At 40.6% G+C, this 13,493-nt stretch overlaps 1 protein-coding gene across 4 annotated transcripts in view; it reads right to left on the bottom strand.

The window, feature by feature from the left end:
- Positions 1-3,177: 3,177 nt before the first annotated feature.
- The window catches only part of LOC130175889 (septin-7-like), a 56,699-nt gene continuing 46,383 nt past the window's right edge, over positions 3,178-13,493 (bottom strand). For all 4 annotated transcript variants that reach the window (XM_056386520.1, XM_056386521.1, XM_056386522.1 and 1 more), the window contains exons 9-13: positions 9,542-9,593; positions 8,349-8,474; positions 6,946-7,081; positions 6,545-6,690; positions 3,178-5,778 (exon numbers count right to left, since the gene is read on the bottom strand). In XM_056386520.1, coding sequence (XP_056242495.1) covers positions 5,739-5,778; positions 6,545-6,690; positions 6,946-7,081; positions 8,349-8,474; positions 9,542-9,593 — 500 coding nt within the window. In that variant the 3' untranslated portion in view covers positions 3,178-5,738. The remainder of the gene's footprint in view (positions 5,779-6,544; positions 6,691-6,945; positions 7,082-8,348; positions 8,475-9,541; positions 9,594-13,493) is intronic.

Below are 13,493 nucleotides of genomic sequence, written 5' to 3'. Positions count from 1 at the left end.
CTTCCTTGATGCGCCTCCCTGACAGTAAATGTAAACTTGTGCGTTTCATGTTGCATTTTAGATCTTATGATCGGGCAGTGTAGCCTGCTCCGCACAATTTCAGCACACTCTGCTGACGGAAGTGCTGTTAAGCAATAGTCCAAGTACCTTACTAGAGGGCTGCTGATCTGTAGCTCCCCCCAACCTCAGACCTTTGTGGAAGGGATGGGGGAATCGTCACATTTTTTTCTTCAGGGACTGTAGCCCTCAGAATCAGTATCACTAACTACATTATAATTACTATATTATGTAATTAATATGAGGCATTTTCTTACCATCAATAAAGAGGTTTTCTGGGTACATATTTCTTTTTTAGCAAGAAGCTAGGCTTAAGTTTTTTATTACAATTTTTTTTTAACATGAGATACATTCTGATGCCTTAAAACCATGAAGCTACTGCTAAACCCCTGAAAGCACTGGTTTAAGTGAATAAGCAGAGCAGGGTAAATGGAACTGAGTGAGGGGCTATTTATCTCAGTGAGGGGTAACAGGAATGAGTGGAGAACCAGGATGATAATGTATCTACTGTGCATGAGGGGCCACTGATGGTCTGATGAGGATGAAAATGATGTGAATCATACGTTGTCACCTTCACAGTCACCAGGTCTCAACCCAGGTGAACACCTGTGGGACTAGTACACACACTGACTGACTGTGTGAGCTGGCGTTCGGCATGGTAACTCCATAAGACGCGTACTGGACCTCAGTTGTCATATTATCGTAATAAACCCAGACTGCACTGAGAGTGGCGTACCTACCTTCGCTGCTATGGTTACTATAATAAAGGTCAAGGTTTATGATGATTTGGGTTGCCACGGTTACAATAATAACAGTGTGGTTGACTTTGTTGAACATTCATGGATAATAGAAACAACATCAACTGCTGGTTTCACATGGGAATCGAACACCGCTCTCCTGTGTCATATTCATCCATCCACCACAACCTCCTCCTGACGTGGACGTTGTCCCTCTTTATACTACGTCATCGCACTTTTCCCTTTGCTCCTGTCATCATTACTACGACCACTAGATGTCGCCTACCTGTGGGCTCAGCTTTTTGCAGGACAGTCTCAATTAAAAAGACCTGTCATCCACTAAGACACTTATTTCCACATATTTTCCTGTAAACATTCGCTGATTGGTCTTTCCTGTGTTCATTGAGGATAAAAATAAAGCTCTGTTCACTTAAGATACAAAACAGCAACACTGCAACATCAGTTACGTCGTGACAAACTGCTCAAGGTGGAGAATTTCTTGGGGCTAAAGATAAACTCGTAATGCCCAGGCCAGGCGTCACACCTAGTGTACACCAGGCTGTAATCATAGACAAACCTTTAGCTAGCATCACGCCACCGCACAGCTAACCATGCTGCTCTTTATCCGTCAACTTTAAAGTGACACTATGTAGCTTTGGAAATTGGAAATAACACAACCCACCTCTGAAGAATGGAAAGCTGAGTTCATGAGCAACAAAAGGAACATCTACTCAGTTCAGAACATTTAGGGTTTTGCTGTTACAGCCTTACTTTGATCTTGTGCCATTAGCTGAAAGGTGAACCGTCGCCTCAGTCTCAGGTCTCCCGGACTCTGGAGCAGGTTTTCTTCAAGGACCTCTCTGTATTTGACTACATTCTGACCAGTCTCCTTGTTGCTGCTGCAGAGAAGCCCCTTCGTACCATGATGCCGCCATGACGACGCTCCACTGTAGGGATGATGTTATCCACGTGATGAGCAGCTCATGGTGTTCATCAGACATAGTGTTCGGAGTTCTGCCCAAAGAGTTTTTGTCTCATCAGACCAGAGAATCTTTTTCTTAATGCGTTGAGTCAAACTCGAAGCAGACTGTCATATTCCATCCAGCCGCTCTACAATAAAGCCTTCTTCCAGCAGGTTCCCCATCCCTGCAGAGGACTGCCGAATAGAACACACTAAAAACAGTTGGGTTCAAAAATAACCCAATTTTAACCCAACTGCTGGATTGAATAAGGACAAACCCCTTTTTTGGGTTATTACAACCCAACTGTTTGGGTTATTTTTTTCGACCCAACTATTGGGTTGAATATTCAACCCAATAGTTGGGTTAAAAACGACCCAACATTGTAGTTGGTATAACCCAACTACTGGGTCGAGGAAGCGGCTATTTACACAACCCAAGAGTTGGGTCAGAGTTAACCCAACATTGTAGTTAGTGCGACCCAAATCTTGGGTTGAATATTCAACCCAAGAGTTGGGTCAAAGAAATTAACCCAACCTGTTGGGTTGCAATAACCCAAAAAAGGGTTTTGTCCTTATTCAATCCAGCAGTTGGGTTATATTGAATGGTTGTTTTTTTGAAACAGAAGGACAACTCTAAAATTTCCCCAACTAGGTCTGTGTATTATTCAGTATGCCTTATTTTCGAAAATTTGTTCTAGTTGGTGTTCTGTGGTTCCAATGACATCAGTCAATCATGTCACTGGTAAAGAAGTTTGGAATGATCACTGTGCACCATTTGAACCCCAAATAAAAGAAAAGTCATGTTTTTTTGTGTATAAAACAAGGCATACAGAATACACAGATGAGGTTAAAAATGAAGCAAATATTCTGCATGCATTTGTAAATGAATCACTTTGATTTGTATGGCTGTATGGATTAGTGAGTTTAGAGCGACGGCCAGAAATGGTAATTTTATCCATTTAAAATCAAAAATGAATGGGACTGAATACTTTGAGGCCACCGTTTATTTTATAACTTGACTTTGTCTGTTATTTCCTATTTTGCAAAATGCCTTCTTTATTTTTAGTGTTACCGCTGCCATTTTTTTTCTTCCGTACATTTTTTGATGCGCTACTAGCCTTACACACTTGAAGCGGGAAACATGGGTCCAAAGCAAGAATGTGAAGCACGCTCCGGAGATGCGTGCTATGACTTATGGTGCTGATATTTATAACGGATCATTTTTTAAGAATCTTTTCATATTGGTGCAGTACTGTCGCCTCACAACAAGAAGGTGACGTGTTCGAACCTGATTTCCATCTGGGGCCCATCGGTGCGGAGTTAGTATGTTCTGACCTCTGGGGAGATCCAGAAAGACTCAGAATGTTTTGGCAACATACTCAAGAATTAGTGTGTTCAAAAGAGCACATGCACACATTGGGATTAAAGCATAACCTTGTCAACTTTATTTTATTAACCATGTACAGAAGAGAAGCAGAAAACAGTGTACATATATATATATAAAAAAAGAAAATATTACAAAAAATCCACCTGAACTTAAATCTTAACTTGGTGTTATTGGAAGGGTGAGTGGTTCACAAGCACTTGAAAGAAAAATTCACTTTTTTTTTTTTAGCTTGTAGGACAACAGAATCACTCTTCTCTGGACTTAAAGAAAAATCTGGCATAACGGATTAGTCCTGAGAAGGTGTACTCATTGGCATAGATGTATACAATATATATGTGTGTATAAATGTATGGACATGTATTCGTGGACTCTTAAGAAGAGTGTTTTGATAATAGGTTCTGTTCTGAGTACAAGTTCTGTTGTTACTCCTGGCAGAAGAATAGTCTGAAAAAAAATAAGAAAACTGAAGAACAAAAGGCCACAGAGCAGCCTCCCCTATGTACACAATATACGCAACTCCATCTTGAACAACTCCAAACAGGCAATATTTAATATGCTGAAGGATTCAGGTTTGTCCCTTTAGCACTTTGCTTTAAATGCAGGCAGTCTGAAAAACTATACTAAAATAACAATTAATCTATGAGTTAATTAAGAAAACTACAAGGGAAGGGGTCACTCTTCAACCGTGCATATAGTATTATTAATATCATCATCATCATCATCATCATATGAAAATAAAACATGACAACTCTGAGGAAAGTTCATATTAAAGGATGCCGCTTTCTGACTGAATTGGCTCAGACCTGGACTTTACATTTTCTGTTTGACAGGAAAGCAAAGGGTTAATGTCTCGTTGTGGAATATTCTAAAGTTAAGTTATTCTAAAACTTCTCCAAACATCTTTGCGGGGAATCTGGGGAGGAAAAAAAAAAAAAAAAAGGAATATACCAGCTATTTTGATTAACTCCCTTTGGTCACACACATCTGGACATTGGGGTTCAGGTCTATGACAACACCCATCACTTACATCACGATCACCTGTAAAGTTGTAGACACCAATGAGGCTTTTTGCATAATATCTTCTATACAAATAGGAAACACACACTGCAATGACAATATTCTAGCTGCTGTTAGACAAGATGCTCATCTCCTTTCTGCTGTCTGCGTGCTTCAGACCAGACAGTATATAAGACCTCAGACATTTCATAAAACACACCTGCTCAGACACTGCACTGTAAAAACCTTTCCAAAGGCCCAGTCTCAACAGCATTTAAAAACAGGACATTTTTGATTCAGCTAATTTTATTTGATTTTTTTACCTTTACACATTAATGTGCACCGACAAAGACTTTGAGAGTCCAACATGGAGGAAGCTAACAAAGCTTATTACCTGTTAACGCTTTTTTTTTTTTTTTTTTTAAATGTCCTCTGGGAGAGTATAAACTGCTCCACAAAAAAAAGGAATGGTCGTTAGCTGGTTATGAGACAGGAGCTGATGGTACAAATATGTTTTTAAGAAGTTCTGGCAGCAAACGTTTAAAAGATGCATTTGTTAACAGGACAACTGATTCCTTATGGGACTAAGTTGCTAAGTTCTGTTAGCAAACATAGTGTTTTATAGTAGTAGTAGTATTTGTACCATCGACTAACTAATACTTAGCAAGCTCCTTCTCAAGAGTCTTTGTTCCTCGCCTTTATTAACTCTCTATTGAAAGAAATGGTGTAGAATGAATGAAATGCCAGGGTGAAGCGAAGGGCCCAGCACTGGGAACATATAAACAAGTTCAACAAGCTACTGTGATTTAGTAGCACTAGCATGTTCCTGGCTGGCTAATGTATTGCCTGCTAATTAATTAATTACCAGTTAATTGCCTGGCCCAAGAAAGAGCCACTTTTTTTTTTGTGTGACCGGGCCTTAATTCCACCTGACTTCATCCTCCACAGCTGCCACCTGGTTCAGTTACCTTCACTCACATACACTCCCCCTTCTCCTGACACACTCTCCGAGACGTTGTTTTGACCGAGTGTCTAAAGGTTTACACTTGTGTACATTTTTGAGAACAATAAAAGAAGGAGCATTGAAGAAGGAGACAGTATGTCTATCTGCATATCTACCAATATCTAGAGAACATAGACGACTACATGTGTACAAATGGCTATGCATGGTCCCTGCCATGTGTTTACTCAGTACTGTACGCTCAGAGGAACTCGGGCTTCTCCTCTTTGTCAGGAAATATAGGAAAATAGATTTTCACAAACACATGCATTCCTCAAGAAAATGAAAAAGTCTCAACAAACACAGTAAAACCCTGCAGAGAGAGACAAGCGTGTGGGCTGCTGTGGGCATCTGCATGTGTGAATGTGTGTATAATGGTGTCCATGTCACATGTGGTGCAAGTTAAATGTAACACACGGGAATGTTATGGAATGAGTTGAAAGTTTAATGTATGTGTGTGTGTGTGTGTGTGTGTGTGTGTGTGTGTGTGTGTGTGTGTGTGTGTGTGTGTTGCTCTGAGGGCCACAGTAGATGTGAGCTTCAGGGAGGATGAGGAAAAATGAGTTTGTGTAAAACTGAAGGAACAGGTTGTGTCTCTCTTTAGAAGATCTTTCCTTTCTTCTTGTTCTTTTCCATTGTCCTGTGTGAGAAACAACAAGAATGAAGAAAGAGAACATTACTTCACTGTCATGTACAACAACATGTCCTTGTTTCATTTAGAAGCTGATAAAGAACACCCTCTTTAGACACTGTTGTGACCTTCCCAAGTGACTTAATAACTTCTCTCTTGTCTTAGCATCATTATCCTGTAGTTGCAATGTGCCACCACAATTGTTAGTTCAGGCTCTCAGGTGCTCTGCTGCAGAAACAGTCCATGTTGCATTCAAGGGGCGAGAATCAATCACAACTTAATGAGCAGCACTGTTGTGTCATATTTCATACACCCGGCGGTGTGTGTTAGCTTGGATACATTAACTGTGACGGCACCAATTACTCAAAAGAATATTCACCTAATCGTCATTCATCTATATTCCATGGTAGGTTTTGTGGTGAGTGTAAAGACGCAGAGAGAGGCCAAACTATTAACTATTAACAAATATTAACATTATCCTGTTATCTCCAGATAACCGGCTAATTATTCCCTTATCTTCACATAGCAAATCTCCATTATCTGGAGATCATGGAATAATTCTCCTGGCCTATCTCAAGATGACTGATAACAGAGCTTTGTTTTCCTCCAGATAATGGGATAGTTATTCTGTGAATTCAGCTGTAACAAGATCCGGTTACCATCTGATCTGAGAAAAATGATGCCAAATGTTTTGTCAAAAGATAGTTTACGTATCAAGCAGTAGACGTTCTGCGATCGTCGGCTGTACGTCAGAAAAAGTGTGAGCGTTACTAACTTGGAAGCGTCCAGTTTCTGCTGCTCGAGGATTCTCTGCTGAGCCTCCCAGTTGGCCTTCTCGTCCTCAAACACTCGTCTCTTCTCCTCCAGCTCTTTGTACTGCGCCTCCAGGTTCCGTTTCATCTGTTCATGGCGTCGCTCCAGCTGAGGGGAAACAACATTTGATGCACTCAGTCTCAAACATCTACATGAGCCAAATATGGTTTCAAACGCAGTTCCACAACGGGGAAGTTCCCAACTTTAAAATTCAACACTGAATAAGACACGGGATATTACAGGCTGCTCAGATAATGTTGTTACGTCACAGGAGCTTGGAGCTGACGATGCCACATGGTGCTGCTGTCCATCTGCCTGAACACACACACACACACACACACACACACTGATCCTCAAACCCACCTCAGCCTCTGAATCCTTCAGTTTCTGCTTCTTCTCCTTAACCTTCATTTCAAAGACTTGTTCCATCTCTGCCTCCATCTTCTTCATTTTCATCACGTGCTCCCTGCGCTCCTCCTCCATCTGTGCCAGGGGACTCCTGTTGATCATGGAACAGAAGGCGGCAGGAGTTAGAACCAGCGTAGCGGACAGAGGCTGTGTTTCGAAGAGCCTTAGCTTAGCCCTGCAGCTCGCCCCCTTCTACTCTGCCACCGAGGAGGTTCCGTTGGTAGGAGGCAAGGGATCTTTCCTCATAAAATGTTAAAGGTTTCTTTTTTTTTTAATGATCTCGTATGTGTTATTGAGCCAAAGTTATACATACAGTAAACTGTTGTATCAGTGCTCATTTCATAGTAACACATGATTATAAAATTACATTAATGTACATTTGCAGGTACAAAACAGGTGATATAAAGGTTTAAAGATTGTCCTTGGGATTTGAACATTATCCAAGCAATAAATAATTAAAAACAAAGAAAAAAAAACCCCAAAAACCCAGAACTAATTTAATTTTTAATAATAATTAAATGCAGAGTTTCTAATATCTATTTCATTCATTCAATTCTGTCCTTGGCCTCGAGTAAACTGACCTAAAAATGATCCCAATGAGCGCCACAGTGTTGTGTGCAGATATTACATTGAGGAAAAATATAATGTTGGTAATGGAGGGTGGATTTTTTTGTTGTATTTTATGTTTCAGATGTTTTTTTGTTTTTTTCTATAATCCATAATCATATTATTGTATTTTATGTTTCAGGTATAAGCAATGCTGCCACTAAAGAGCAGTTCATGGTTTTATTTGTCACATGACACGGTTCAATGTACACCTAGCAAAGCAGTGGAATGTGGGTGGGACTCGGCAGCAGAACAGACAAACGCTAGAAAAAAACATTATTGTGATATTTGATATTACTGAAGCTCAAGCCTGAGAGAGAGAGAGAAGTTAGGTAGGCACAATCCTCTTCAGCTGTGAGCTTCCTCTGCTCTACAGAGGTGCTGTATGTTTGGAGAGAAGGGAGTCTGCATGCTTTCCTATTGGCTCCTATTTTATAAAGATCCCTAAAGGAGGCGAGCCAGAGGAAATTCTCTTCTATATATATCATAACAATGACTGAAACTTCCAAAGCCTGAACCCTCAGAGGCGACCTCAACAGTTTATTAGATAACTTTGTAGACCCCCCCCCCCTCCTCAAGAAATCTGCTTCACTTATCAGATTGCTTGTGAGACTCTTGGTCTCGACCTTCTCTGTCCTTCGGGATGGGGCCAGGCTAACGGTAAAACTCTAATTCCTAGAAATGTTTTGTTCACCTCATAACCAAGAAAAGCTGTAGCAGAGAATTTGTGTGTTTAATGAGCGAGGCCGTACTTAGTGAGCTGCCCCTTGGTCTTGGAAGTGTCCACTCCGTTACAGGTGACGGCAGCGAGTTTCTTACTGCGGTAATTCTCGTAGTGGACGTTGTTGGTGACATCCTTCAGATCCTGCATGTGGGTCCTGGGGAAGAAAGAAGAAACAAATCAGGGACCTTAAGCCAGGAGGAGGCTCATCTATAAGCAAACAAGCTAAAGCTACCACTCAATTCAACAAGATTAGCTTCATGCATCTTTGCTTTCTCAAATTAGTTTATAAATATATCAACAGTTTGGCTCCAGAGTCTCTCTCCAGATATATCCAAAGGCAAGAAGTGACAGTAACTAGGAGCACCTGCAAAATATCACACTGAAGATCTAAATTTGGACAATCAGCCTTCTCCATAAAGGGCTGTGAACACATCACCAACTGAAATCAAATTAACCCCAGATATAAATTCCTTTACAACAAAGGTTCCGTGTAAAAAGCAAACCAGAGCTGTATTCACTTCTAGCTAATTGTATCTATAGTTAATTGTTGACTGTTTGTTTGACTGTTCGTAGCTTGTGTGCTGTCGTCTCTTTTCAGATTGAACTGTACTGAGGTCGTTACACTGGCTTCCAGTGAATTTTAGAATTGATTTTAAAATCTTAAAGCTTGTTTTTAAGGTCATACATGGTCCTGGTTATCCCTCATGTCTTCACATAAACTGGTGGCCCTGCTTCAGCTTTTATTCTCCAAGCTGCTGGAACATGTTACCTGATCATATTAGAGGTGCTGCCACACTATCATCTTTAAATCGGAACTTTTCTTTTGGCTGCGCTCTCCAGTCGTCTGGTTTGCTGGTCTTAATTTAACATTTTATTTAATTTTTATTCCTTTTATATTTCTTATTTTTATTTGACCAATTATGATCTTATTTAATCACATTCTATTTCTACTTTTTAATTTAAAAAAAAATAAAAATTTACAGATTTTTTTGTTTTTTTAATTATTTTATTTAATCAATGGTTTTTAATCCATACATATCATTTATCTGTCTGTTTTAATTTGTGTCAAATGTTTTTGTGGTTGCAACTTCCTCGATAACTCAGGTTTGCGCAGCACATTGCGCTTCCACCTGGAGGGAGATGTGCTGTATAAATAAAGTTTTGCTTGCTTACGGATAAAACTGTTGAAGTTGAAGTTTGTAAAATCCGAACGCGTCTCACCTGATCAACATGTTGCGGAGCACGGTGAAGTCGCAGTGTTCCCCGTTCTCCACTGAAACACACAGGGAGAGAGAGAGGAGAACAGAGAGGGAGGAGAGAGAGACACGCAGATACCAAGAATTATTACACATCAACACCTCTAGTAAGAATCATCAGAACAATCATCATCTGGTCTGAAGGGGAACTGAGCTAGAATGAACTGCAAGCATTAATATCTGAGCTTCTACAGATGTTTGTCCACACAGCAGAACTGCACAGGTGCTAAATAACTGAAATGAATTCTGGGTAAATGGCTGTCACTTGCCGTGGTTTATCTCTGGCTATGTGTTCACATACAGAGGCAGTCCCAGCAGAACCATTGTGTTACTGTGTTTGTGGTGAGTAAAATCAGTTCGAAAGTAGTGTGTGTTATTTACATGCTAAAACCTATAACGGTCATACAGACACAAAATATAAGCAAAACACCGAGTTAAAAATTAATGTCACTGATCACTGTTCAAACACACATATATTATGGTATGTTAAGGTCATTCATTCATCAGTCAGAAAAGGAGGGGGACGCTGGGAGCAAGGTGTTTTCAGGTGTAGCCGGTGTTTAAAGCGACAGTATAAAAAGCCAGACTACATTATCAGCTGCAGTAGCACATGAACAGAGGAAAGCAGCAAAGGGGAAAGAGACTTCAGGCCATGATCACATAGGATGGTTTTTTTTTATATGAAACTGAATCTTTAATCCCGGTGGATTGGAGAAAATAAGTCTCCCTAAGAACACCTTCAAGAACAAACTCTGCTGCCAGCCTCTGCTGTGCAGCTCTTTTCTTCCTTTGCTGTTTAAACATGTTTGTACAAGGGAGAACTAGGGCCACGTTGAGGGAAAAAAATCTGAAATTTTGAGAACAAAGTCATAATATGAGAATAAAGTCACAATTCTGAGAATAAAATCCTAATATTACAACAATAAAGTTATAATATAATGAGAATAGTGATCATTTTAGGTTGCGTGTTGTTTTAGAGGGGAAATATCAGGAGCTTTAAAATGAGGAACGTGAAGCATCCTGTGAAGTTCTACTTTAGGTTTCACAAATAAGGAAATACTTTATCTTTTCATCATCATCATCAGGACATTGAAAAGATTGTGAAGAAACTGAGTCTATTCTATAGTTAGACAGACAAACAGCAGCTGCCAGAAGCAGCTCAGGCTGACACTGACTGTCCTTTCACCTGTTTGACTGGTTGTTGTAATATTCCTAAAATTATGTTTTTTCTCTCAAAAGTTTACATTTTTAATTTTCTTAATATTATGACTTTATTCTTGTAATATTTTGACTTTTTTTCTTGAAATATTATGATTCTATTCTCAAAATTATGACTTTATTCTCTAAATATTGTGACATTATTCTTGAACTTTCAGGTTTCTCTTTTTCCTCAATGTGGCCCTAATACTCTGTCGTCATATGTTTGTGACCTGTAGTCAAACGTTCTGTTCTCTGGAACAGACTCCGGATTGGAACAGGCAGCGAGACCACTGAATTCATAAGTAATAAAACAAGCAGTTGCTCACATCAACACACTCTGGGGTTTAACTGCTTCAGGTCTGACCAGTAGCTTGGTGGCTATTACCTGTCAGTTAACTTTAGACAGATGTAGTTGTATATCTGACATTATGGAAATAATTAGCTGACTTTATTAGTCTCCTTTACTTGTCCTTCGGTTACACTGCTACACACACTGTGCATTCAAATGTTCAGCAGAACCAATAGAAAACTAGAATCACCGCCTGGTGGTTGTGTGCCTCCGCCAGTCAGGCAACTTACAGGACATATGGTCACAGTCTTGCCTTCCTGTAATAATGGCCAGAGGTGTTTTTGCAGAACATTATGACGTCAAGTCAGTTGACCTTTGACCTTTTGGATATAAAATGTCATCACTTCATTTTATCCTTGATTTAAACTGTGTCATAATCAGTGAATGAATTTGTGAGCTATGGCCACAAACGTGTTTTGTGATGTCACAGTGACAGACGTGATGAAAGTCCCTCTGGGCGTTCCTGATGTATTGCATTCACGAGAATGTGAGAATACTGTGACCTTTGACCAGCAAAATCTAATGAGTTCATCTTTGAATCCAAGTGAATGTTTGTGCCAAATTTGAAGAGAATTTCTTAAGACCTTACTGAGATATGGCGTTCACAAGGCCAAAACTGTGTTTTGTGAGGTCACCGTGACCTTGACCTTTGACCACCAAAATCTAATCAGTTCATCCTTGAGTCCTTGTGAATATTTGCGCCAAATTTGAAGAAGTTCTTTCGAGGTGTTACTGAGATATCATGTCCATGAGAACGTTATGCTCCTCCGGCTCTGGCTGTCACAGGCGCGGAGGCATAATGATTAAAATGCCACCAAACTGACACTACAATGTGAGTTACACAGCAATTTTCAGCTAACATTTGCTAACTTTAGCCATTAGCCAAGATAAGCCACTGGTCATACCAGACCAAGTAATTGCATTTTAGTTCACTTCTGCTCAGGCTAGAATATTTACCTCTGCTATTTGCCACCTGACTGCAATGAGAGCGATACACAATGGGAATGAATATTCAGTGCACTCCTGATCTGTGTTACCAGCGAGGCTCACAGCTGAGTTTGTGTGTTTGAGCAGAAGCAAAACGCTCCTATCTGATCACAGCCCGTCACTGTCGGACCCACAGACGCCACATAGTTAGAACAAGCAGGAGTTCTTGGTCAGACAACAGGAAACAGAACTAGTCTTCTTTCAACAGTTACATGATTGTGAGTCTTCATCTCAACAACAAAGAAATGGTTACACGGTCACATGGGATTCTGCAAAAGGACTGCAAAACTCCTGTTCAGGATGTGTGTGGCGGATCTCCAGCCTCCTCTTAGCCTTCCCCCAAATGGCAGTCAATCATCATCAGGGGGGCGAATAAGGAGGACACCTTACCATTGATGAAACTTAAGCAGTCCCGCCCCTTGGCATCCCAAGCCAGCCATTGACCTCCTGTCTCTTCTAGAGGAGGGAGCTCTGACGGAGGGGAGGGGTATGGTTTTTCAGTTACTGTCTGTGCCCGGCGTGGGGCTAAATCTGGGTCTGGAGCACCTGGGTATATTATGGCTCAGACTTGGTCTGGTACCAATCAGAACCAATCCCTTGTTTGGCCCAGATTGATCCCAGATTTGGCCCGGATCAACACCATAGCCTGCATGTGTGCAAGCTAACTGGCTAAAGAGGCTTGTAGCGGGAGTGTGGTTATTGGAGGGGGAGTTATATGAGGATCTATGCATGACCAGCTGTGGACAGTCTCAATGAGGGAACAAGTGGAGGACCTAAGTGGGGTCAAGGGTCATAGGGAAAAAAAAAGGGTTGTAGCTAATAGTAAACAACTTATTTGTTGATGAATGGCAGAAAACACCTGATGCATACTTCGGTTCTTTTATTTAATCCACATCACTTCAGTGTGTATCTGTCAATCAGTGAGACATGCACATTAATGGAAAATCGTCTCCATCCATCAGGTGTTTTGAGCCTGAGCGCCTGGTCTACCAGCAGAGTTTATTCAGGCCATGATGATGAACTGCATTGGTTTGATGAATCAAGACCACACAACTGTTTATTTGAAACATGCAGCAAGTGTGTGTATGTATATGCAGGAGTTCTTTTTACAAACGCCATGTTTCTACAATAAAAGTCTTTCATTAAAATTCCAAGGATGCTAATGAGTGAGAATTCATGATACCAAGCCACGTGTTATCTTGATGACTTAAATGAGCTGCTACATGCCTTTTCTGCGAAAAACACTAGCTCACCGTTAACTGCTCATGAACCTATAAGCAATGTGTTAGGGTGGTGGATCCCAGTCCTTGGTCCGGTGATACACTGAGGCTTACACACCGTTCTCACCCTGCACCAACACAACTGATTCAGCTCAGACACC

This window comes from Seriola aureovittata, chromosome 10 (assembly GCF_021018895.1).
Source record: "Seriola aureovittata isolate HTS-2021-v1 ecotype China chromosome 10, ASM2101889v1, whole genome shotgun sequence".
NCBI classification, from domain to species: Eukaryota; Metazoa; Chordata; class Actinopteri; order Carangiformes; family Carangidae; genus Seriola; species Seriola aureovittata.
This window is presented reverse-complemented; position numbering and strand designations above follow the sequence as displayed.